The 26946-nt window shown below is 48.5% G+C and overlaps 1 protein-coding gene across 1 annotated transcript in view; it reads left to right on the top strand.

Moving 5' to 3' along the window:
• LOC132082091 (voltage-dependent N-type calcium channel subunit alpha-1B-like) overlaps positions 1-26946 on the top strand; it is a 316197-nt gene that overhangs the window by 164913 nt on the left and 124338 nt on the right. Inside the window, exons 8-12 of the mRNA XM_059486140.1 lie at positions 2714-2829; positions 10502-10558; positions 11187-11261; positions 13092-13181; positions 16720-16929. Of these exons, the coding sequence (XP_059342123.1) occupies positions 2714-2829; positions 10502-10558; positions 11187-11261; positions 13092-13181; positions 16720-16929 (548 nt within the window). The remainder of the gene's footprint in view (positions 1-2713; positions 2830-10501; positions 10559-11186; positions 11262-13091; positions 13182-16719; positions 16930-26946) is intronic.

Below are 26946 nucleotides of genomic sequence, written 5' to 3' on the forward strand. Positions count from 1 at the left end.
AATCCTGGAGGTAAAACTGGGCAGAAAGCAGCAAATTCCTGCTCAGTTTTTTCTTTCTGGTGATTTGGGAGATTTTTTGTAAGTCAATGGCATAAATGGGAATTATGCTGAATAAAAAAGGGAAACCTATTTACTGCTCCCAACCCTTCCCATGGGGCTCTCTGTGTTTTCATTTGGAGCTGGCAGGGAAACTTCAGCTGAAATATTTTTAGATGAAATAAGGCATTTTGATATAATTCCCCCCTTTCTTTGAATGTGTTCTGAAATCTGTTGAAGAGCTCTCAAAGGGAAATTCTGGGAGTTTTCTAGTTGCAGCAAATGGGGAATATTTCAGTTCCTGAATGGTGATGGACATAGTGGGAGAGACACGCATCATTAATATTTCATTTCATGTAGAAACCCCTCTTTTTAACAAGTCTCAGCTTCACCAAACCTCTCTGCCATCTCCTGAAATGAGAAAGAACAAGTAGAGCTCCTCTCACCAGGAGGATCCTAAATCAAGACCCTCCAGTCTTGAACCTGATTGAGCAGCAGCTCTGGAGCATTTAGGAGGAATTTCATGGGCAGGAACACAAGGAATTGCCTTCTCCTGGAAGTGACATTCCCAAATTCTACAGCAGTGCCTGGACAAGGCAGTGACCCACAGGAGCCTCAGGAGGTTCCAGCAGTGCTGGAGCTGCCCCTGGGTCAGGAGAACCCCCAGGACCAGCCCAGGCTGGGCTGAGCAGCTGGAGCAGCCCTGAGAGGGAGCTGGGGGTGCTGGGGGTGAGAGCTGGAGCTGCCCCAGCCCTGAGCCCCCCTGAGCCCTGGGCTGAGCCCAGCGTGGGCAGCAGGGCAGGGGGATTGTGCCCCTGTGCCTGTGCCCAGGTGAGACCCCACCTGCAGAGCTGCCCCAGCCCTGGCCCAGCACAGGGAGGAGCTGGAGCTGCTGCAGAGATCCAGAGGAGGCTCCAGGGGGATCAGGGGATGGAGCAGCTCTGCTGGGAGGAGAGGCTGGGACAGCTGGGATTGTGCACCTGGAGAGGAGAAGCTTTGGGGGGACCTCAGGGTGGCCTTGCAGGGCCTGGAGGGGCTCCAGGAGAGCTGGAGAGGGACTGGGGACAAGGGCTGGAGGGACAGGACACAGGGAATGGCTCCCACTGCCAGAGGGCAGGGCTGGATGGGACATTGGGAATTAGGAATTGTTCCCTGTGAGGGTGGGCAGGCCCTGGCACAGGGTGCCCAGAGCAGCTGTGGCTGCCCCTGGATCCCTGGCAGTGCCCAAGGCCAGGTTGGACAGGGCTGGGAGCACCTGGGACAGTGGGAGGTGTCCCTGCCATGGCAGGGGTGGCACTGGATGAGCTTTGAGGTCCCTTCCAACTCAAACAATTCTCGGATTCTGTGGTGGCCAAAGCTGCCAGTTCCAGGGAACAGGAGGGCACAGGTGGCTTTAACCTCACAATGTCCCTCACTGGTGCCCTGGGAGATCTGTGTTGGGCTGTACAGAAACTGCTGATGGTTTGCAACTTCCAGCAGTTCCTCCCTCATTTTCTTACACTTTTAAAGTACAGACTTTCCACTTGAGATTTTGGACTCTGATCCTTGTGGGTCCTTTCTGTTTTGTGACTCTGCAATATAAAGTTGTGATAAAAAGGACAAGTCGTGGGTAACTTTTGCTGTCCTCAGGCCAGACAGGACCTGGCAGAAGATGAAAAGCTCTGCAAGGAGCGCTCTCCCTTTGCTGCCCCTGAGGGGTGAAGGAGCAGTGCCACGGCTCATCTGCTGTCCTTCCTGCCCTCGGGGGTCCTCCAGGAAACTTCCCACTGCTGCTGTCTCCTCCTTTGGGAAGCTGTGCTGATGCCAGCCCCCATTGCCATGCCTGGAAAATGAAATGCACGTTGTCTCCTTGTGCTGATCTCATTCCTCCTGCTCCAGACACAAATCCAGACTGAGGGAAGGTCCTTGGCCCCAGGCAGCAGGGGATGAAGCAGGAATGAGAACATGAAAAGGAAAAAGGGGTGATGTAGCTGACATTGCAGGATCTGGGGATGTGCTGAGTGCCAGGGAGGAGCTGCTGGCTCATATTGGAATAATTACCAATATAGCAGGATGGGATGTGCCTGAGCTTGTCTGGGCCTTGGTGCTGAACCAAATAGCAGCAACTGTGGTGTTTCACCCCAGAGACACTTTTGGCTGGCTGGGTGTGTGGTGTTTCACCCCACAGACCCTTTTGGCTGGCTGGGTGCTGCACTGGGCACATGGGGAGATGTCCAGGCCTGCAGGAGCTCTGGTGGTGCTGGGATGGAGCCTCCCCCCATAACAGGGGCTGCTCCTCAGGTTTACCTCTGAAGAAGAAACTTTAAGGGGATGGTAAAGGAAAGGAGTCCTTTACCATCCCCTTAAGATGGAGGGTTTGGATGCAGAGCTTTATTCTGGCCCACAGGCCTCTGAACCCAGCAACAGCTCCAACAGAACTTCCTGTCCTGTGGTTGCTGCTCCATTGAGGCTTTTAATACCCCAAAAATCCCAAATTTTAACCCAAATCCCTACTTTATACTTTAGCTGTGTTCTAGGTCAGCCTACACAAGGCATCAGGACAACATTGAGTCCCTTGCTGTGCTTTCCACTCCCTCCTCCCATCCTGGACTGCACAGGCTCCCTGGAAGGCTGGGGGAGGGCTGTGCACCTGCCCTGGCTGCCTGTGATGTGTTTTCCCTCTCTTGTGTGCCTGCAGTGAATTTGCCAAGGAGCGAGAGCGGGTGGAGAACCGCCGGGCGTTCCTGAAGCTCCGCAGGCAGCAGCAGATCGAGCGTGAGCTCAATGGCTACCTGGAGTGGATCTTCAAAGCAGGTAAGGCAGGCATCTCCCACGCTTGCCTGGATGTGTTTTGGGGCAAGGGAGCTCTGGTATGTCTGGGAATCCATAAAATTAGAGGGTTTTGGGAAAGCTGCAAAAGACAGGCCCCAGAGGCACTAGAACTGTGATTAGAGCTAAGCAGCAGCCATGAGATAGGTCAGCAGAAAAATTATTTAAACTGTAGAAAACCAAAGACAAATAGAACAATGGTCTGTGTATTAATGCCTGTCTAGAATTACTCTCTAAGCTACAGAAAATTTATCTAGCAAGATATTAGGAAGGTTAAAGCTTAATAGTGGAGCTCTGTGTGTTGTGTTTTAAGGGTCACAAGTAGGTATTGTATTCAAAATAAGCAAGAATTGTTTTAACCAAAAGGTACATGTGCTTATAGTGCTTGGATAGAACTACTGTCAATGTACTTTTGTTTTGTATGATTGCTCAAAAAACTTATAAAGTGAGTTGTAACATTAAGTTCTTGGTCTGCTGCCTGAGATGTGAGCTGATGGCATCTTCCCATTGTCATAACCATGTAATGAGACTGATGCTGGAAAATCAAACAGCTCAAGGCACGTTCCTCAGCAGTCCTGTCCCATTTGTGATTTGTACAGAGACCCCATCTGGTGACAGTGATGGGCTCCAGAATGAGTCCTTGGTGTGGCCAAGCCTGGGAGGGCCTGGCCAGCACTCGTTGGTTTTGTTGGAATTATTTCTGTGTGTTTGCACCAAAATTATTGCAAAAAGATCTTGGTTTGGTTTAAGCAAAACTAGAGGAGCTGAGCCAGCTTTATTGCTGAGATCAAAGCAATTGTCCTAATACAGGATAATATAAAAAGTGATCTGTGGATGCAACAGCCTGGTCAGAAAGAGAGAAAATGAGCTTTGCTTTCTCACTTTTTGATCAGGCTGTTGCACCTACAGTGATGGAGTGCCCAAAGCCTGCACAGGGAGGAACTGTTCCCTTCCATGAGTAATTTCTTCTTTATTTGCTGCCTGCCCCAGCTGGTTTATCAGCCTTTCTTTCTGTGCTGGTAAAACCCACCCAAGTGGCATTTTATGAGCTACAAAGATCACTTGCACGAAACTCCCCCAGCCCATATTAACATTGATTTATAACCACTGGAACTGAACATTGCTCTTTATTGCAAGGCGTGAGCAACTTTAACCGGGACCCAGACACATTAATTTAACAGAAAATAGCATTTTTATCAGACTGCAACGATTACCAATAACCTTCCTGCTTTATGGAGGAGCTGATATTTATATATTGACATAACCACAGTCAATTCTTTCATGCAGCACCAAGAAAATGGGGGGTAATTTCCTTCTTGCTTGCTTTTCAACATCTGAGCCAAGTGAAAAGGCCTTTTAAAACAATGATGGGGAGGAAAAGAAGTGCTGGTTTCTCAAATGGATTCCTGTGTGCCATTTTAGACAGATGAGTTTCATCTTTGCTCTTTACAACTGAAATGTAAAATAGAAATATCAGCAGTTTATGTGGTGCTTTAAACCCATTATTTCTTCTAGCACTGCACTGGGTGACAATTGAGGGCCACTTGTGTTGTCAGACTTTTATTCACAGTGACTGTTCAGCAGCAACTCAGACAGCCACTCCTCATTCCGTCCTTCTGGAGGAATGAGAAAATAAAGAATTCCCTTTCCTTTCCATTGAGAATTTGTCTTCTCATTAGTTTACAGCTTCTGTGCAGCCTCTAACTCACATAAATTCCTGCCTTGCCCAGTGGCTGGAGCAGGGTTCTCTGGGCTTCTCCTTTTCTCGTCCTGTCTTGCTTTTAAGGCTCTTGGTGATTTTTGGTCTCTTAATCCTGATCTCCATCACTAAAACAGAGATGAGAATTCCCCTGCAGGGTTGAGGGTGGCGTTGTGTCACTCTGGGGCCTGGTCTGCCTATCACCAGCTGAACTTGTGAGAAACTTGGGATGGAGAAATTATAAAATGTACACTCAACCTTTGCTCCAATTCCCATCCCTGTGGGCATTCCTGACTCTTCCATTTCTATGTTGCCAGGGCTGAATAAATACCACACTAATGTCAAGTGAAACTGCTGGAAAATGCACATTTTTCAGCCCAATAACACACGAGCCAGAAGGCTTTGTGGAACAGGGAAGTGCATGCAAAAGAGCTGAATCAGGGAATGTTAAAAATACTCTGGAAAGGCATTGTTGAGAATACAATAGGAATATAAAAGAGCTTCCTAGTACAGCTGAATAATAACAGTAATTAAAATCAGCTTAGCAGTGTTAATAAAATCTTGGAATGAAAATGCAGCGTGAAGGCAAAGCAGAGCAGAGAATCCGGACTGAGGCACTGAAAATTGGGACTGTGCCGTCCATGGGGATTTCCCAGGTCTGGCTTGGGGATTTCAGCTCTGAAATGATCTGGAATTCCTTCTCTGGGATTCTGAGCAGGGAGATCCAGCCAGGGAGGACAGGCAGAAGGGGACAGAAATCCTGCAGCAGCCCCAGGCAGGAGCTGTTTGCACAAAGGGAAGAGCGAAAGCTCCTGGGATTCTGCTCTAATGGAACTCTGGAGGATTTGGTCATTATTCCTGGGAATATCTAATTGTTTTTAAATCCTTCTGCCAGCCTTGACCTCGTTGACTCTTAGAGCACGGAGTGCCAAGTGCTAACACCCAGTTTGATTTTAAAAACCAAACAATCCCACGGAGCTGTGTCCTGCCCTCACTTTCAATCCATTGCCTTTCTGCAGCGAGAGGAAGAATTCAGGAGTTCTTTTAATTACTTTTCTTTCTCTAATCTCCTTCTACCTTGTTTCATCTTATTTTTTCCTGCTCCAAAGCACCCAGAACCAATCAGCCCAATCCTTTCTCTTCCCCTGGAAGCCTCATCAGGTTTCCAATATTTCTAATATCCTCCCTGAGCATTTGGTTTGTTCGATTTTTTTCTCCCTCGTTTATTTTTGATGCAAGGCAGGAAGAGTGGAAAGCTGCATTCCAGTGCTTCACAAAATGATGTTTTAATCTTTAAATGGCTTTTGCTCTGTAGTTTTTTACATATTCTGTGTAGTTGCTGCAGCTGGACAAGAAGTGCCCTTGTCCTTTGTAGTGCTCAAGTTTTTGCCTCAAGTGTTGTTTTAGGGAACAAGGGAAGTGTGAGTGACTAAAATCACTCCTTTACTTGTGCCCTACCACCCCTCACTCAATAATAATTTTAATTTAACATAGGGGTTATTGCTCATTGACCACTCTGAAGTGACTTTAATGTTTCTCATTAATGTCAGTAATTTGAATTATCACAGAATCCCAGACTGGTTTAGGGTGGAAGCTCCAATGTCCAGCCTGGCCTTGGGCACTGCCAGGGATCCAGGGGCAGCCACAGCTGCTCTGGGCACCCTGTGCCGGGAACAATTCCTAATTCCCAATATCCCACCTAAACCTCCCCTCCTTCACTTTGAAGGCAGTTGTCCTTTCCAGAGGAATTAAGTGTGCCAAGTGATGAAATCCATGCAAATGATTTTGCTCCTGATGTTTTCTCCACTGAACTCCTGAGAACTGCAGGAACTCCAAGGCTGGGATTTTTGAAGAACAGGGAACTACAAGTTCTCCACACAGAGTAAAGCATTTATAAGCCCACAAATATTCTTTTGAAGATGTTTCTCTTATCTTACAAGGACATGAATCATTTGGAAAACACTTTGCTCAGAGAGTCTAAAATCTTCCTGATCAGGGCTAATCAAGTTTCATGTCTTTTGCATTTTAATTCTTTCCAAATCCACATTTTTCACACCAAACTGGAGTGCTTCTGTTCTCCTGGAGTGCCAGGCTTTGGGAATGGTTTCACCTCTCTCTGCCATACCTCTGTAACTTCAAGGCCATCCCTTGGCATGGCAGAGCTTTCTGAACTTCAAGTTTCAGCTTTCTTTAGAGGAACAGAGCCCTGAACCCGTGGGAGAGATGGGAACAGACACCTCCAGCAAAGAACCCTGTGTGTGTGTCACTGTCACATTTTCTGGAAAAATTCCTTGCCCAGGATTTTCTCCTGCGAAGCTGAGAAGCCTCAGAGAAAAAGGAAAACAATTCTTAACTCATTTGCTTCTCCTGTGTTTTGCTGCTTTGGAATGTGGTTGGAGATTGTTTATCCAACATGTGAATTGTTTTGACTTAATGACCAATCACAGTCAGGCTGTGTCAGGACTCTGGAAGGAGTCACGAGTTTTTCATTAGTATCTTGTTAAGCCTTCTGTCTGTATCCTTTCTCTATTCTTCAGTATAGTTTTAGTATAGCATTGTTTAATATAATATAGAACATAAAATAATAAATTCACCTTCTAAGAACATAGAATCAGATCCATCTTTCCTCCCCGCGACAGGGGACCCCGAAAATACCACACGTGTGAAATACCAAGGCAGGGTAATTGCCATAAAGAACAAGCAGAGCTCCTTGGGAAGGTGTGACAGCCACTTAGGAGGGCTTAATTTTTTTCTATTTACCCAGCCAGGAATGATACTCATTTAGTCTTTGCTATTTCTAGTAATCTGCTGCTCCTTTGAGCCCCCAGTATCCTCTTTCCCCACACCAAAGAGGAGGAGAAGGGGCACCATTTTCTTGCTATACCTCAGTCATTATTCATGATTAACACATTTGGGGAAAAAAGGAGAGAGCAAGGATTGCATCCTGCTTTTATTTCCCTTCAAACAGCACCCTTCACACCCTTAAGCAGGTATTGCTGGTGCTCCAGACCAGGCTGCTTTGCCTTTATTTCCAGCCCAGTCACACCCAGCACTTAATGACCAAAAATTCCTTTTGCTGCCAAGACACCCCTTCCTCTGACACCCTGGCAAAGCCCCTGAGCCTTTGTTTGGAGGCTCAGAATTGCTGATCTGGTCCCATCTCTCTGCTGAAGATTTCTCCTCATGCAGAGACACCATTTTTTGGTTTATTCAGGTGCCAAATTATCTCCTTCCAGGCTCTGTTAGGGATGACTAAAGGCAGAGCAGCTCTGTTCAGGATGCTGGCTGGTGAAAAACCCCTCCTGGCAGTGCTCAGTGACCTGCTGAGCTCTGTTTTCAGCCTTAAAAACCTCCTGGGGTAGCTGTGGTCCTTTGGATTCCCAGAGGACACGAGGCAGACAGGAATAATGATCAAGGGAGAGAACCTGGGAACGCTGCAGGAGGAGAGCGAGGCTTGAGGGAATTTCAGAGGTGAAAAAGGAAATTTTAAAGGAACAGCAAAACTGAGCCCAGCTGTGTTTATGGATGGAGATTTGTGTGAGAACCAATTCAGGACCCTGAATTTGGGGCAAAGGTTTGCAAAATTGTCTTCTAAGAGTAATCTGTAGATGGAAATCCAGTATGGCACAGCTTTTAGGAAGGATCTCCCATTCCTTCCTTGTGTTTCAGGGCAGTCAGACTGGGAATTGCCATTTCAATCCTCCCATATTTTCGTCCCCAAACATCAGCACAGCTTTCCCTGGGGGATACTTCAGAAGAACCTTTTGGTCTGAGGTGCTGGCTGGTCAGAGAAGTCTCTTGAACTGCCTACAAAAGCCCATTTCACTGTTCTGACCTGTCTTAAGAAGACTTGAAAACCACCTGAATTGGAGGTGGGGATTGCAGGCACAACTTGTGGGGTTTTGGAAGGACTTTACACCTTTTAAAGTGCAGCTTTGAGCTCACCTGACATTTTTACCCCTCTCAGCTCTCCTTTCTTTCACATGTCTGGTCATTACTTTGCACTTCTGTATTTCCTTCCCCTCTTCTTAATTTTCCAGCCTTCCTCAGCCCTTGGTATTATTTTTCAGCCTTCTCAATTTGCTGTCTTATTAAAGTATCATTCCCTCTCTCTCCCAGATGATTAATAAAGAGATTATATAAGGCTTGTGTGGCTTATATAGGCTTATATAAGGCTGATCCCTCTGGTATCCTTCTAGACAGCTCTCAGCTACACACTTTGATGTTTGGCCTCTGGTTTGTTTGTATTTATTTTTCTGAAGTTGCTCTTCCATCTAGACTGGCTTAAATGGACTTTAAAGCAAAATTTGGTTGGAACATGGTGTCAGATGTTTTAGTAAGAGCTCACATTGATGGAATTTCAGGCATGTGAATTTGCCATTTATGAGAATAGAAGGAAGTGTGGAGTTTACCAGCTGTCAACTCAATGTTTTGTTTGTTTTGGGTTGTCCTTTAGCAGATCCCCACATCAGTTTCCAGCAGCAAACTCAAAATCTGTAGTTCTGACTGTAGTCTCAGGTATTGGCCCAGCACTGCAGTGCCCTGGGAAACCTCAGGAAATTGGGTTGTCTTTCACACAGATAAAAATTATTCCATTTGGGGAGGTTAGTTTTTAGTGTTTCCTGGGTCCTGGGTTGTTTTTTTTTTTTTTTTTTTTTTTTTTTTTGTTTTTTTTTTTTGTTTTTTTGTTTTTTTTTTTTTTAAATGTAGGACAGTGCAAGGTGTATTGTATTTTGGAGATGAGTTGCAGAGGAATGGAAGGGAGATGTTGCAATCACTGTGCCAGGCAGAGTTCCCCCATGGAAAACTTGCTGTAGATTTTATTTGGACAAAGATTTGACATGATGGCTCTGTGGTGACAGTGACTATCTTGGCATGTGGCTGCTCTCACCCTGTGCCACCACTCTGCTCCCCATGGCTGAATCCTGATTTTTTGGAGACAAAAAAGCAGTGATGGGTGTGGAGCATCTTCCCCAAACTGTCTCCAGTGTGGATGGGCATGAGGGACCTTCCTGGGCTTGTGGGATTTGTGGTGCTGCCTGGTCTGGAGGGAAGTCCTTGGCCTGCAGAGGTGCCTTGGGGATGAGAGCTGGTGAAGAACCCAGGGTAGGAGGTGGTGTGGGTGGTTGTGAGGAGGGATCCCATGGAGGATGTGATTGGTTTGGAACCCTCCCCTTGTGTGAGAGGGACACAGGCAGAGAATGGCTCCTGGCCTGGGTCAGGAATGGTGTGACCAGCAGGAGCAGGGAGGTCATTGTGCCCCTGTGCTGGGCACTGCTGAGGGCACACCCTGAGTGCTGTGTCCAGCTCTGGCCCCTCAGCTTGGGAAGGACATTGAGATGAGAGCATCCAGAGGGGACAATGAGGCTGGAGAGGGGCTGGGAACACAAACCCTGTGAGGAACCCCTGAGGGAGCTGGGGGTGCTCAGCCTGGAGAAAAGGAGACTCAGGGCTGCCCCCATCACTGCACAGCTCCTGAAAGGTGCCTGTGCTCAGCTGGGGCTGGGCTCTGTCTGCAGCAGCACTGACACAGCCAGAGCACACAGCCTCAAGCTGTGCCAAGGGAAATACAGGTTGGATATTAGGGAAATGTTTTTCACAGAAAGAGTGATAAAGTTGTGGAATGGCTGCCCAGGGAGGTGGTGGAGTCCCCATCCCTGGGTGTGTTTAACAAAGCCTGGATGTGGCACTGGGTGCCAGGGTTGAGTTGAGGGGTTGGGGCTGGGTTGGACTTGATGATCTTGAAGGTCTCTTCCAACCCAGTGATTCTGTGAATCCTGTGAGAAACACAGCCCTGAGCCCTGAATTGCTCTGCAGACTCTGTCAGGGGTGGGCTGGTGGCACCGGGATGGGAGGGGTTGGGTGGCACAGGGATAGGGTCCTGCTGCCCCCCCAGCCGGTGTTGGAACAGGGCTCTGAGGAACCTGAGGCTGATCCTGGCTGGTTTTCCTTTTTCAGAGGAGGTGATGCTGGCAGAGGAGGACAAGAACGCCGAAGAGAAGTCCCCTTTGGACGGTAGGTGCCTTTGCTGGCCATTTTCCTCCTGTGCCACGGGAGAGGTTCCACTGCTGTCACTGCCACGCCTTCCTCCCGAGCAGGAGGATCCTCCCGCATGCACCCGGCACAAATCCGGCCACAGAGCCCCTTCCGCAGGCTGCAGGTGGCTGAGGAGCGGTTTGGGACACCCCACACCGGCCCGGGATGGGGATGTGCCCTCGGGGTCGGTGCCCACGCCCTGCCGAGGGTGGCTGGCTGTGTGTGCAGGGGGTAGAGGCTGCCAGGAGGATGGAGAAGAGCGAATGCGCTGACCTGAGAGAAAGGCAGGGCTCCGAACGGATTTGACCAAGGGACTGAGCCCCCTGTTAGCTGTAAGCAGTAAGACATAACAGGGTGTGGTGATCCTTCCTTCCGACGTGCGAGCCCGGCGTGGCAGGACGGCCGGAGGAGCCGAGCAGCGAGGCCACGGGGATGCTCCCCCTGGGCCTCCAGCCCCGACAGCTTTTAGGATGCGCCAGCCACTCAAAGCTCAGTTAAAGACTCTTCCCTCTCCCTTTTCTGACCATCTTTCGTCCTCCCATGTCTCCTCCTTTCCCCTCCCCTCCCTCCCCCCCCTCTTTTTTTTTCTCCTCCCATTCACTGTCAGGGAGGGCCGCCTCGGAAGGGCCGATTCCTCAAGGCACGGCGCCGGCAGAGACTGGCAGCGGCAGCAGCTACAACAGTGAGTGGATTGCAAATCACCAGGGGCTTAGGTGGCACCCAGGGGCAGCTTTCCCCCCGCAGCCCCGTGCCCAGGTCACCGGTGACATGCCCAGGTGGATTTTTGGCCTGGCTCCCAGCCGTGCAGGCTGCAGGTGCTGCTGCAGCCTCGGCCGGGCCGGTGACCTGCGCTGGGGAGGATCTGGGGCTGGAGCAGGTCAGGGCCGAGGTGTGAGTGCCAGTCCTGCTGTGTGTGCTGGGGGTGTGTGTGAGCTGGGGACGCCTGGCTGGCACCTGGGCACAGCCAGGCTTCACTGGAGTTTGTGTCTGAGGAGCAGTCTGAGTGCTGTGAGAAACTCGAGGTGGGTGCAAGGCACGGAGTAAAGACCCAGATATACTCAGGTTCCTCTTATCCGAAAGCAAAAGGAGCCCGAGAATGTTCCCAGCCTGGAGCAGCCCACAGTCTATGGTGGTAAATTCCGAGTCCCTGAAACACAGGGATGTGCCTGGAGAGATGGCACAGCCTCACTGCCAAACACACCGAGGACTTTTCTGGGGCAGAAGATAAAAAGCTGCTCAGTTCATGCCAGGAATGTTGGAAATATTTAATCCCGGTGCTGGTTGTGCTCCAGTGCTGAGGATGGCCCTGGACATGCTGGAGTGAACTGGGACAGACCCAGCCTGAGGGACCCCTGAGCTGGCATTGCTGGGACTGAGGATTCAGGAGAGCTGGGTGGGGCAGCAAGGAACACAAATAATGCAAAACAATGGATCCAGATTGCAGGTTCAGAGCATCCTCCCCTCTGCTCTGGGTGTTCCCCTGAAGTGACTCAAGCACAGCCCGTAGGAGCAGGAAGCGCATCCATGTCTCTGTCAGGGCAGGGCAATCCGTGCAGTGTGGGAAAGGAATTTGTAGATAATTAGGGTGAGGGGATGTTGTGGAGGAGCCTCCCCGGGGCAGTCTCTGCAGCGTGAGTGGCTTTGCTGTGTGTGCCCACGGACCAGTCTGTATCACCACACCGTGGGGTGTCTTACTGCTGATAGAAAGTGCTGCTTTAGTTACTGTCTGTCTCGAAGCTGTCACCAAACTGTACCAACGTGATTTTTTTTTTCTGCCACTTCTCAAGGTTCTGCAGGTAGGTGGTCCTGGGAGCAGCGTCCTCAGTGCTCCTGCCTCACCCCCCGTGCTCTGGGTGGAAGTGCAGAGCTCTCATTCCCTGTTGGAGTAAATGTAGTGATGTTTGCCCTCCCCACTAAAAGCTGCTTTTGGAGGAAAAAGAAGTGTTTTCAAAGAATTCTGATATCCCCAGAGGGCAGGGATTGCCCACGGGGTGCTGCTGAGAGGCTGCTCACTGATGTGTGGCCGCTTTTTCGCCGCAGCATTTCTGCTCCTTGAGGCATGGCTGGGTAGTAAACCGAGCTCTGTAAACTCTGACTCCCTCACAGTGCCTGCTGCAAACAGCACTGGTGGTTCCAGGGGTGGCAGCACTCATCTCCCAGCCCCGTGGGGCTCAGGAAGCTCCAGTGTCCCTGCTCAGCCTTTGTGCTGTGCTGACAGTGCAGCTGCAGTGACCTCCCCACCCTCCTGCATCTGCTGCATGAAGTGGAACATGCAGAGCTGTGCCTGGCAAACCTTCAAGAGCTGGAAGGGCAAAGGAGTGAAGCACCCTGGCACTGAGGCGTGCAGAGGCCCTGCAAGGTTGTGGGTTGTCCTGTTTGCTCCAGGGTACCCTGGTGGGAGAGCTTTGAGCTGGCATTGGGAAGGAAATGCTGGCCCTGGAGAGTGAAGGGAGGGGGAGAGAGAACCCACTCTGCATCCTCACGGGGCATTTTCTCTTTAATTTGCACGCAGTGTTGAAAAGAGCCGCAATAAAGAAGAGCAAAAATGACCTGATTCATGCAGAAGAAGGTGAGGACCATTTCACAGACATTTGCTCCGTTGGTGAGTACTGGCTTTGCATCCCCCGAGGTTTCGATCTCCACCTGAACCTGTCCATGCCATGTCTTCTCCTCTGGAGAGGCTCCTTTGCTCCAGAAGCTGCAGTTTCTTGAAGGAGAATGAATTTCCACTCGACTTCCCAAAGCAAAAAACTCCGTGGCTTCACCCTCTCCCGGCGCTGCCTGCCTCAGCTCTTGCATGCTGCACCCTTGGGAGAGCCCTGCAAAGCCTTGGGACAGTCCCTGCTGGGCTGGCCACCCTGGGATTCTGCTTGGAACGTGCTCATCCATGCTAAAGAACCCCAAATCTGCCAAACAACCCTGCTGGAGGGAGGAGAGCAAGTGGCCACAGTCCTGTGGTTCACTAATGCCCAGCTGAGGTGTCACAGCCTTTGCTGTGGGAGTGGTCACTGGGAGGTGCTGGGCAGTGGCCTCAATTCTCTCATTCTTGTCTTAGAGGAAGATCTTGAAGTGATTTTAAGGCCAGATCTGGAGATCCAGTGCAGAGCAGGGCATCCTGCACTGTGGGGCATTGCTGTGGTGAATTTGGCATCCTCAGGCTGAGGAGGTGCTGCCCGTTCTACAGCTCCCAGAGCTGATTCCTGCTGAGATCTGCCCAGGTGGGGAGGCAGGGGCAGCTCTGGGCTGCCAGGGGAGGCTCTGGGCACCCAGCACCCACCTCAGGGAGCTGCTGGAGCCAAACCCCTGTGAGCTGTGGGACAGCCTCTCCTGCTGCTCTGCAGTCGGGCGCTCTGCTCATCCTGTGCCTGTTGTTGGAGGCTGTTTTGCTGCTGAAGCAGCAGATGTTCTCATTATCTTCCAAAGAAATGTCTTGGCAGCCCAGTCCCCACGAAGCAGCAAATCCTGGATGCACAGGAGGAGCAGCACAAACAGCACATTTGAGAATCCGTGTCCGTGGCTGTTGCACAGCATGAGTGCCTCAGTTGCCCTTTGGAAAGTTGGCCTTGATGTTTCCAGGGATCATAGCTGCTGCTGGAATTTATTTTTCCCCCCTTTTAAAGGAAGAGTTGGTTGCAGAAAATGAGCGTGGCTTGGCATGTTCCTGTCACCAGCACTGAGCTGCCACAGTCCCCTGGGTGCAGGGTTTGTGGTGAAACTGCTGCCACTTCCAGGAGAGGTTTGGTGCTGAAAAAGGGCAAAAATGCAGCAGCCTGTGTGCATTTTTGGTTTGGTTTGTTGTTGTTTTTTCTCGGATCCCTGCATGGATAACAAGGAATGGTCATTTTTGGAATATTTGCTCACGGTTACAATAATTATCAGATCTTTGCCTCCAAATCCAAGTCCCTCCAGGCTCTGGGCAGCTAATACCACACCAACAGATCTTGGAGTTCAGCATTTCAGGTGGCAATGGATGATGGAGCATCTGGGCTCGGGAATAATCCGAGGCAGAGCTGGGAACTGTCTCGGGAGCATATGGCAGGGAAAATAACAGCAGTGCTTTCCACCTTCTGTGAGTGCTTCACCCACTTGGGAAAAGTGGCTTTGATTTTGATTCATGGAACGAGGCAGAAAAGAAGGAATGGATTAAGCAGCTACTTCTGCAGGCTTGTGAAGAGGCTGGAATGCAGAGCATAAACAATCAGATCACGCGGGCAATTATGCATAAAGGATCTGTTTTGGAGAAAAGGGGTTTTTGGATGGTTTTCTGTAGTGTGTTCATATGGGAGCAGAAGCAACGTGGAAAAACTAACAAATAATCCCTGAGTGCCACGTGAAGATGCAGCTCAGGGTGGGGGAGACTTTGCCAGGTCTCTCTCTGGCCATTGGCTGAAAATGTTGCACTTTAATTCAAGCACAAGCACCTTGATGAGCTTTATAGCTGCAGTCTAAAGCTCTGTAGTGGTAAACACTTCCCAGGCTGTTCTCTGCAGTTGTTCTTAGCTTTTATTCTTCTCTTTTTACTCCCACTGGCTTCACACCCTCTGTGCTGTACCAGGCACTGGGGCTTTAATTCCCAGACACCAAAGCCTGGAGAAGGGGATGTTTTCCACGTTGGAGCAGTTTAAATATCACTGTTTTGCATTTCTGGAAGATCAGACAGGAATGAGAGGGCAGCACTGTTCCTTTGCCAGTCTGGCAGTACACAGGGGCTTGGCTATCTGAGAGCTCTGTACCTGCTAAGGAGTGCTGTGATATGAAGCTGCCTAAATCCCAAACTTTGGCTCTTCTTGTTGTCTTAAAGCAGAGCAGAGGAGGAGCACTATGATTTCTTCTCTTCCAAACTGCCAAAGGCAGGATTTTCAAAACAACAGAAGAACACACTCAGCATGGATTTTTTCAGCATGGAGTTTGTTCAAAGCCTGGCCAGAGCCAGTTCTGCTTTTGGAGTGCTGGTGGATGGCCAGAAATGTGAAATGGAGCAGAGAGCTCATTTTCCATGGGGGAACATCACACTTGTGTGGGGCTGTGAGGCTCGGAGAACCTGCTGCTGTCACATCTGGATGCCTCATCCTTTCTCTGGCTGTTGTGGTTGATGTGGCAGGATGAGGCTGGGTGAGATTCCCACCCATTCCAAGTGTTGACATGGAGGTGGTCACACTCCAAGATTTGGCTGCTGAAGCCAGAACGCTTTGTTCATGTCAGTGAGCCCAGGAGAGCTCCAGGACAGGAGGAGGACATGTCCTGCTCATCCTGCTGGGATGCTCCATCCCAGGGTGGGGAAGGGCAGCAATGATATCTTGTCCCAAACCACTGGCACAGGCAGTGACTAGCCTGGCACCATCACCCCTTCCCCTGCTTGCAGCAGCTTCCCTGGCTGCTGCAGAGGAGCCCCAAGGGGTCCATGTGTTTCTTCCCTCATTCCTGATTTCTCCTGCCTCAGCATCAGCTGGAGATTGCTTTTTCATCTGAGCAGTGCCTCTATCCCAGGGGGAGAGCTGGCATCAGGAATCATTTCTTCCATCAGCTCCCTATTGTTGAAACCCTTGACTCTTTGCCAGGGTTTCAGCCCAGAGTGGAAATGGAGCTGATAGAGGCAGAATTGAGACAAATGAATGGCTGAGCCCAAAATCTGATATACGGAAGCAGGTTAAGCCCTCTGCTAAAGAAATAGCTGAGGCTGGAGAGTAAATTAAGGAGAATTCACTCAATTACCTGGTAACTGGTCCTTGGAGCAGGAAAACCAGGGACAAAACAGTCCTTGGAGCAGGAAAAACCTCTTTCCTCTTGTACCCACCCAGCTCCATGAGGATGTGCTCCACACCATGGGCAGAGATACCCTGTGCCTGCTGCTTTGTCCCTGTCAACCAGGAAAGTGATGATTAACTGAGACAATCAGGATTGCTGCAAAGGTTTGGAAGCCCAGTTTAGATGGTGGAGCCAGGCATTGAGCCATGAAGTTTTACAAGCCCAGCCTCCATCCCTCATTACAAGCAAGACACCCTTGCTCAGCCCATTCTCAACATCCCCAGCTTCCTGCTGAGCTGTTCTGGTGGTGCTTGGAGAGGCTCTGTGTGCCCAGGAACCCCCTGCAGCCTTTTCCCTGCTGGGATGGGCTGTGGTGACTCTTCTCTCTGTCCCAGGGTCTCCCTTTGCCCGTGCCAGTTTGAAGAGTGGGAAGAACGAGAGCTCATCCTACTTCAGGAGGAAGGAGAAGATGTTCCGCTTCTTCATCCGCCGCATGGTGAAGGCTCAGAGCTTCTACTGGGTGGTGCTCTGCGTGGTGGCCCTCAACACCCTCTGTGTGGCCATGGTGCACTATGACCAGCCTGAGAAGCTGACCACTGCTCTCTGTGAGTACTGCAGGGAGCTGGGGGTGTTCATCCTGGAGAAAAGGAGACTCAGGTGACCTTATCAGTCTCTACAGCTCCCCTCACTGCTGGTTTTTGGCTCGTTTTTTCTACCTCTGTCAAGAGGGATTGAAGCTCTCAAGACAATATTTCCTGTTCAGGCTTAGGTTTGGGGTCCCAGGACGAGAGAAGAGATGAGAATCTTGACTCCATGTTTCAGAAGGCTGATTTATTATTTTATTATATATATTATATTAAAAGTAAATGATATATTAAAACTATACTAAAAGAATAGAAGAAAGGATTTCATCAGAAGGCTTGAAAGGAAAGGAAGGAAAGGAATAGAATGATAATAAAATCTTGTGACTGACCAAAGAGTCTGAGACAGCTGGACTGTGATTGGCCATTAATTACAAAAAAACACATGAGACCAATCACAGATGCACCTGTTGCATTCCACAGCAGCAGATAATTATTGTTTACATTTCGTTTCTGAGGCCTCTCAGCTTCTTAGCAGGAAAGATCCTAAGGAAAGGATTTTTCATAAAATATGTCTGTGACACTTAGGTGTTTATTATTTCTTATCTATGTTACAAGCGGTGAGCTCTGCAGCATTCTACAAACAATAAAGGGCTTTGGGACACTGCAGCGTGTCCAGAGGGGACAACGAGGCTGGAGAGGGGCTGGGAGCACAAACCCTGTGAGGAACCCCTGAGGGAGCTGGGGGTGCTCAGCCTGGAGAAAAGGAGACTCAGGGCTGCCCCCATCACTGCACAGCTCCTGAAAGGTGCCTGTGCTCAGCTGGGGCTGGGCTCTGTCTGCAGCAGCACTGACACAGCCAGAGCACACAGCCTCAAGCTGTGCCAAGGGAAATTCAGGTTGGATGTTACAGAATCACAGAATAATCAGGTTGGAAGAGACCTCTAAGATCATCAAGTCCAACCTATGCCCTCACACCTCATCTAGACCATAGCACCAAGTGCCATATCCAGTGTTTTTTTAAACACATCCTGGAATGCAGGAGGGTTTGTCCTGGAGCAGGATGCACAAAAGGAAGGGGAATGATGCCTGGAAAAAGCAGGATTCTCTGGCTAACCTGTGTCCAGAGAATGCAAATTTGTGTCACTGTGCAGCTGATCTGCACCCGTGGGTGATTCCTGTTGGGGACACTCAGAGCTCTGCCAGCTCTGACATTCCTGGGGTACCAGCAGCTGGAATGGCCTGGGAGATAAAAATCCTGCCAGTGCTTATGGAATCAGGCACTAAGCCCCCACTGGAGCTGTGATTCCTGCCAGAGCCTTTAAAAGGTTTCAACTTTACAGCTCTTTTTGGGTTCCATGCCCTCCCTGATGGGGTGTGATGACAGGGGATGGGTGTCACCGTGCCCTCCTGTGACATTAAGTGACAGAAATACTCCCAGAGGGAAGATTATCCTGTATTTGTGAAAAGATTTTATTTTAGCTGGTTCCTGTCGTCACCTGGTTTAGCTCAGAGAGTCTAGAAGTGCTTTTGAAATATGAGTTTTGGGTTTTTAATTGCTCTCATGAATGAGAAATGGTGTCTCCATGAGATCACAGACTTGCTGACAAAGCTTGGTTTAAAAAAAATATGGAAGGTGAGGGATGGAGCTTTTTTTGTTTATTTTAATGAAGTTTGGAGGCTGGGACTCCTAGAGCTGGAAAACTCCTAGAAATTCCTCATACTGATAATGCAAATTTCTCCTTCTGAAGGGATGGGATGAGGTTTGTTCCTGGAAGACAAAGCCATTCATGACCCTATAAAATGGCCAGGAACAAATCTGTTATTCAGCACTTGACCAGATGAAAATTTAAATAAAACTTCTGAAAAAACCAAACAGAAGACTGGAAAAAACCTCAAATATTTCCAACAGTCTAACAGTGTTGGCTTAGATCTTTAAAGATCCTTATCTACCTAATTTGCCTTGATTTCTCTCTAAATTAGATACTTAAATATTTCTTGCCTCAGATCCTCAGGTCTTACCTTATTACAAGGAAGGCAAACTTTTGAAGTTTTTTTTTTACTAGACCTAAGAGGTCAGGAATACAGACTGCTCTGACATCAAAAGCTCCTTATTAATATTTGTTGAAATATTTAATGCCACCTGGTAATGGAGCTCTAATGAGAGATGTATAATAAGGACAGAAATTTCTTTCAAGTCTTTTTTTTTTTTGGCCAGATTTCAACTGAAAAGAGAGACAGACCATACAGAGAAGTCACTCTTGCTTATTCATTCCCTCCATTTACCAGAGGAAATAATAAGCTAGATTGGCAGAGTAATTAAAAGTTTGAGGATTAGGATTTCCTCTGGAATTAGGACTAAATGTTTAGGAAACAAACCTCACACTTGAAGTCTTTCAACTCAAAAAAAGGTCACAGATTTACAAAACTCAGTTTTGGGAGCACCTTTTGCAGTGACATTTCCAAGGGAACACGAAGAAATCCATGAGCCAGAAGCTCCTCAATGTTTCAGGGTTTTGTTTGAGGGCTGGAAGGGCTGGTTCTGTCTCTGGGAATTATTCACCTCCAGCTGGGAAATTTACCTGAGACAGAGGCCACAAATTAGGCTTCCAATCTATCCCAGCTGAAGACAAAAAATAGGTTGGAATTAGGGATGGATCCATGTTTGAGGAACTCCACATTTGTCCAGAACCCAGTAATGTCAGGAGTGTTGGGAGTGTCAGGAGCACTTGGGCAGCAATTTGGATTTCTTGGTGTAGAGTCCCACTGAGCTGGGAGTGTGGGTCCCCCTGCATGACATTTAATGGAAGAGGCAGAAAACCACCAAAAATTGGGGATTAAATTCTCAGCATCCTCCCAGCCTTTGCACATCCCATTTCTCTTTTACCTGGGAGCCCTGAGGGTTCTTTGTCACTGGGGAAACACTCGGGCAGGGGCTCCACCAACCATCCCTGAAAGGGATCCCAGAATGGGGCAGAAAAGGGACCTGAGAGGGTCACCTGGAGCCACCTCCCTGCTCCAGCAGGGCCATCCCAGAGCACAGAGCACAGCATTGTCTCTGAAATATCCCAGGGAGGAGACTCCACACCTCCTGAGCTGCTTGTTCACCTCACAGGGAAGAAGTTCTTCCTGATGTTCAGCTGGAACTTCCTGGGATCAGTTCCTGCCTGTCCTGCTGTCCCATTGCTGGAGCAGAGCCTGGGCCCTGCTCTGAGCCCTCCCTGCAGGTGTTTTAATGAGATTCCTCTCAATCATCTCTTTTGGAGGCTGAACAGCCCCAGCTCTCTCAGCAGAGGTGCTCCAGTCCCCTCAGCATCTCTGCTGCCCTTCATCCAGGAGCTCTGAGTATTTCTGGGATGTTAAACCCTGCTGGAAACTCCCCTGGCATTGGGGAGAGGCAGCCCAGTGTGGGTCACAGAAAAAAACAGATTATTCAGAAGTAGGGAAAGGTTTTGTGGATGCTCGCATTGGGTTTTTAGACAGGGTGGTGCAAGATTGGTCACTGTAACAATGAGAATAAAAACCAGAGATCACAGCCTGGTTTGGGTTAAAGGGGACTTTAAATCCTATCCCATCCCAAGGCAGGGACACCTCCCACTGCCCCAGGCTGCTCCCAGCCCTGCCCAGCCTGGCCTTGGGCACTGCCAGGGATCCAGGGGCAGCCACAGCTGCTCTGGGCACCCTGTGCCAGGGCCTGCCCACCCTGCCAGGGAACAATTCCTGCCCAATTTCCCAACTAAATCTCTCCATGAATTGTCGTCATGGAAATTCTGAAGTACACCAGCCAGTTTTGGGGGTTTTTATTTGTTTGTTTTGGGATTTGTTTTATTTTTTAAGATGGTTTTCTCCAAGAGAAGAAGCAGCGGCTCTGTGAGCTCATTTTTGTCTCTGCTCCAGGCAGAAACCTATTTTAGTGTGATTTTTGAACAAAGAACTATGGAGAATCATCCTGAAAAGCCCTACAAGTTCAACCTCTTAAATTCCAAGTATCCCATACCTCCAAACCCTCCTGAATTCCAGGCTGAGGAGCTGTGGGACTGCATTCACACCTGGCTGTGCACTGGGGATGACCCAAACATTCCCACCCCTTTCCTGGGGGATGGCAGAGTTTCCATAGGCTCAGATTTCTACAAATCCCTAATTGAATACTGAGTGCAGGGAATATTTGGTGCCTTAAGGACTTTACTGGTTGTTTTGGTGGCACAATGACGGCCAGACTGTTGTGGTGTTGTGAGGGTCCCCAGGACGAGATGAGAGATGAAGATTTGACTCCAAGTTCTCAGAAGGCTGATATATATTATATATTATATATTATATATTATATATTATATATTATATATTATATATTATATATTATATATTATATATTATATTATATTATATTATATTATATTATATTATATTATATTATATTATATTATATTATATTATATTATATTATATTATATTATATTATATTATATTATATTATATCATATTTAATTTCCTTACATTATATATCACATTATATTACATTACATTACATTACATTACGTTACATTATATTCTAAAACTATACTAAGGAAAGAGAAAGGAGACATCAGAAGGCTAAAACAAGAATGAATAATAAAAACCTGTGACAGACTCAGAGTATGACACAGCTGGACTGGGATTGGTCATTAATTAAAAACAATTCCCATGGAACCAATCAAAGATGCATCTGTTGGGAAGCAACCTCCAGGTTATAATCAGATAATTGTTGTTTACATTTCTTTTCTGAAGCCTCTCAGAAAATTTCTCTCAGAGGAGAGAAATCCTGGCAAAAGGATTTTTTAGAAAATATCATGGTGATAGCCAGTCTGGATGTGTCCCCTGACTCCTGCCTGGGTAATTCACAGCACAAACATCTGGGGAGGAGCCCAGCTGGGGCTGAGCCCTCCAGGAATGCTCCTGGAGAGCCCCATTCTGCCCAAGGTTTGTGCACAAATCCATTAGACAGAGGCAGAACGAGGGGATTTGAAACAGCTCCTGAAATATTGGTAAAATCCTTTAATTGGGAGAGTGACAGAGTTTAAAAATGGCTTAGAAGTTAATCCATGGTGAGGGAACATCGCTGCAGAGGAGCAGGGCCTGGCTGGTGGGATGCAGAGCAAGAGAGAAATCCAAAATTCCAAAGGTGCTGTTTCAGGGAAGGAACAGGAATGGACTGAGAAGGCTTTTTGTGAACTGCAGCAGCAGGAGAGGTCTAAATGCAAATCTGTAAACAAATCAAAATGAAATGTTTCATCTTTTTATACCAGGAGGTGCTAAAAGCACTACTCAAAGACCAAACACTCCCAAACAGACTCAAACACTACACAAGATCAGTACTTTCTGCTCTATTTTAATTTCTGCAGTTACTTTTCTCTTAGTCTGGTAAATCAGACAATTCCACATAATCCTTATGAGCATCTATAGAAACATGAAAGTACCTATAGCCTTTGCCTAGGAAGGAAGATGGGAGCAGTTAGAAAGGATCTGCTAAACCCTGCAACTCTACCCAGGCACCTCTAATTCAATTATACCTGTCCCTCTGGGGAGAAGTTTAATTACATTACAAATTAATTTTACTTAAAGAACGGTTGGTAAAAGCCTACGGCTCTGCATTGATTTATTTTCCCCTTGGTCTTTTCTTTTAACTTTTCTGTTTTGAATTGTTCTGATTAGCTTTCTCTGCTTGATGCTCCATATCTCTACAACTGCTTTGGAAAAAGGACTGCAGGAGCTTTGGAGAGAGGCTTGGGATTTCTTTAGCCTTATTGAAAGCACTGATGAGGAATTCTTTGAATTCTTGTGGTATGATTAATAACAGGCAATACTTCATGCCCCTGTAATTATCCTCAAATTCAATCAGAGATTCTCCTTCTCTGTGTGGAAAGGACTCCAGGGCCAAATAGGATTTCCCTCATGCTGCAGATGGACACTGCTCACTGAAGCACAGAACTTTGGTTAAATAAGCTGCAGTTGCCTATAAAAGAATATATTTCATGCATCTATTTCATGATTTTGTTATTATCTCTTCACGCTCCTTTCCACCACTGCCAATATTCTGAAAAAGAGGAGATTTCTGTCAGAAACCAACTCTGCAATGGCAGCACTGAGGTCTGGTAGCAGCAAAGATGAATTTTCAACCTGGGGACACCAGGAGTCACCAGGGCTGTGCCTTTGGGAAGGGCAGCCCCTGAGTGAAACTGCAGTGACCCAGTGCTGAAACCTCCTCCCCACAGTCCCTAAAACCCATCCCAGAGTGCCATAAACCCACCCCATAGTGCCAAAACCCATCCCACATTCCCAAAAACCCACCCCACATTCCCAAAACCCCATCACACAGTCCCTTAAACCCATCCCACAGTGCTAAAAATTCATCCCATGGTGCCAGAAACCCATTCCACAGTCCCAAAAAACCCATCCACAGTCCCTAAAACCCATCCCACAGCGCCAAAACCCCATCCCACATTGCCAAAAACCCATCTCACAGTCCCTAAATCCCATCCTGAGGGAGCAGCTGCAGGCAGTGCTGCAGGGCAGGAGACCCCAGGGATAGGGCTGGGCTGGGCTCCTCTTCCTCTGCCTAAAGCTGTGGGGTGAGGTTGGGACCAGAGCTCTCTGGGTCTGTGGGATGGGTTTTTGGGACTGTGGGATGAATTTTTGGGACTGTAGGATGGATTTTAGGGACTGTAGGATGGTCTTAGGGACTGTGAGATGGGTTTTGGCATTGTGGGATGGTTTACGGACTGTGGGATGGGTTTTTGGCACTGTGGGATGGGTTTTAGGGTGTGTGGGATGGGTTTTAGGGTGTGTGGGATGGGTTTTAGGGACTGTGGATGGGTTTTAGGGACTCTAGGGAGGAGGTTTCACCACTGGGTCACTCAAGTTTCACTCAGGGGCTGCCCTTCCCAAAGCTCTCTTTTTCAGCAAGTCATGCAGGGATCCTTCCTGGCTCCTTAATCTGAACCCCAAATCCACAGTGTCTCCTTTTGATAAATCCAGTGTTTGAGCACAGCATTTGAGCCATTATGGCCTGTTCCCTGCCCAATGCTGAACCTCGTGTTTGGGGCAATTTGGCCTTTTTTTGGTGTTGTTGTTGTTGCCTTTGAAGCCAAGACCCAGCTGCGTCTGGATACCAATATGGCAGCATTTACAAGCAAAAGGCTTTCTGGAGCATATTTATTTCTGCCTGCTGAGCATTTCACATCTGCTTGGGCAAAAAAGGGGAAGTTTTGCCCTGCTGAGGTTCTCCTGCTTGGTTTAATGTGAGAGGAGAGGGAAGTGACAGGCTCAGCATCTGCTTGTGATGCCACTGGACTTGGAGATGTGGCAGAAATGGAATTAATCCATAAATGATTGACAAAAACGAGCTGGTAACTCTAATTAGGAACCTAATTCAAAGGTGTGGGGTGAAGGGATGCTTGCATGACCTTTGCCAACAGCACAGCTTGGAAATGAAATAAGAGTGTTTGTATCAAACCTTTCCTCCTTAAATCACATCACAAAATGCTTTTGAGTAAGGCAAATGAAATTAGGTGAGGTTTGAATACCAGGAGGCCCAAACAACAAAATTGCATTTTCAATTATTTAGGCAGGGCCTTCTCAGAAGAAATTGTGTGTTGGATGCAGCAGCCTCTCCATGGAGCCAATTCCTTCTGCCTGAGGAGTTCAGGGTCTGAATTCCACTTCCCTCCATCCCAGCCTCACTGGGCTCTGATTGGTAGCATCTGGTGCCTGCTGGGACACAGCTCTTGCTGCCAGGTCTGGAATTCATCAGCTGGGAAAGGCCAAGGGTGCCTCCTGCAAGAGCAGCAGAAGGAAGTTGGATTTTAGATGCTCTGAGGTTTAAACATTTCCTGGCTTTATATATTTTTTTTAAATATATAATCAAATATTTCTTGATTCTCTTTTGCCACTTTCTACCTTTTTTTGGGTGATATTCTGGATTTGCAGGATGTGTCAGCCTGATGGTGATAATTTGCATTTCTGATACCCAGGATGTGTTCAGCCTCTGCTGGAGCAGTGACTGAACATTAATCCTTGCTCCTTCCTCTTTACATGCTCCTTTGGGATGATGGTAATTGCCTTGGCAAAGTGTCCTGAGGTCTGTTGGTGCAAATTTGCAGTTAAAAAACATTGCTGAGGATTTTTGTTCTGTGGAGAATCTGGGGGGGCACCTGAGGTGTGACTTGGACAGGTGGGGCTGGGGCAGAAGTGAGGGGATGAGAATCTCTCTGCTAGAGATATGACATGTGTGGGAGCTGTGCATTGCTTCCTGGAGGATCCACAACCCCTCCCTGTGAATTTATCAGCTGATTTAAGAAGGTTTCACAGCATTGGCTGGATATCAATCCTTGGGATAGGGAGCCTGCACCTGGAAGTTCTTCCAGTCAGCACCATCTGAGTGTGACACCAGAGTCCCTCCCCAGCTCTCCTGGAGCCCCTTCAGGCCCTGGCAGGGGCTCTGAGCTCTCCCTGGAGCTTCTACTCTCCAGGTGAGCACCCCCAGCTCTCCAAGAGATGCTCCAGACCCCTGGAGCATCTCCAGGTTTACCCTGGACTCAGGGCTGCCCCCATCACTGTGCACAGCTCCTGAAAGGTGCCTGTGCTCAGCTGGGGCTGGGCTCTGTCTGCAGCAGCACTGACACAACCAGAGCACACAGTCTCAAGCTGTGCCAAGGGAAATTCAGGTTGGATATCAGGAAGAAGTTTTTTACAAAAAGTTGATAAACTTGTGGAATGGCTGCCCAGGGAGGTGGTGGAGTCCCCATCCCTGGGTGTGTTTAACAAAGCCTGGATGTGGCACTGGGGGCCAGGGTTGAGTTGAGGGGTTGGGGCTGGGTTGGACTCGATGATCTTGAAGGTCTCTTCCAGCCCAGTGATTCTGTAATTCTGTGAATTCTGTGAATTCTGTGAATTCTGTGACTCGTTCCAGCAGCCCCAAGTCCTCCTGCTGGTCCCAGAGCTGGAGGCAGCTCTGCAGGTGGGGCTCGCCAGAGCAGATGGAAGGTCAGATGCATTCCCATCACAATCATGGATATCTCCTTACTCTGGGATCCTTGGTGCTGGGCACAGTTTCCTCATTGTGTCCTTGCACCTCCTGTGAGAAAGGAGAGAAAAGTTGCAGCTTGGTCAGCTGTGAAGAGGCTTCTCCTCAAAAGCTCCAAGCTCAAGGTGAGAGGGAGTTGTGCTGCTCCTGTGCCCTGAGACCCAGAGGGATGATCTGCCTCTTCCTGGGAAAAAGGCTGTGGGTCTCAGATTTTGTCATCCTATTCCTCAGCTGGGAACATGTTGTCCTTGGAGTCTCCTTGGATGATCTTGTTGCTATTTTCAAGGAGAGCAGCTCACGTGGGATAATTAATACTCCTGAAATTTCCTCCCCTTTTGCAAATGTTGGCACAGGTGTCCTTGCAGGCTCCTCACTAAGGTGTTAATAAAGCCTCTCTCATCTCATTATTGCTTCCTGGATTTCAGGGATCTTTATGCCCATGGTGTTCCATGACTGGCTTTCATTTAAAATTTCAAATTTAAAACCTCTATTATTTTTGAGTAATTAAAGCTGAAGTTTTCAAGACATTTCCAAAGACACCCAGGATGGCCCTGGGCCGGCTCTGCTCACTCCAGTGGATGTGCAAGGCTGGGAATGGAAATCCATGGCAAAATGGAGATCTCGCCCCACACTCAGCTGAAGCTGCAGATTGCAGGAGGTCAGACGATGGTGGAATCATGGAACATCCTGAGTGGAGGGGACCACAGGGATCATCAAATCCAGCCCCTGTCCCTGCCCAGCCCCCCCAGCAGCCCCACCCTGGGCACCCCTGGCAGCGCTGCCCAAAGGCTCCTGGAGCTCTGGCAGCCTCGGGGCCGTGCCCATTCCCTGGGCAGCCTGGGCAGTGCCAGCACCTTCTGGGGGCAGAGCCTTGCCCTGAGCTCACAAAATTCACAGAATCACTGGGTTGGAAGAGACCTTCAAGATCATCGAGTCCAACCCAGCCCCAACCCCTCAACTCAACCCTGGCCCCCAGTGCCACATCC

The sequence above is a fragment of the Ammospiza nelsoni genome, chromosome 20 (assembly GCF_027579445.1).
Source record: "Ammospiza nelsoni isolate bAmmNel1 chromosome 20, bAmmNel1.pri, whole genome shotgun sequence".
Lineage (NCBI taxonomy): Eukaryota > Metazoa > Chordata > Aves > Passeriformes > Passerellidae > Ammospiza > Ammospiza nelsoni.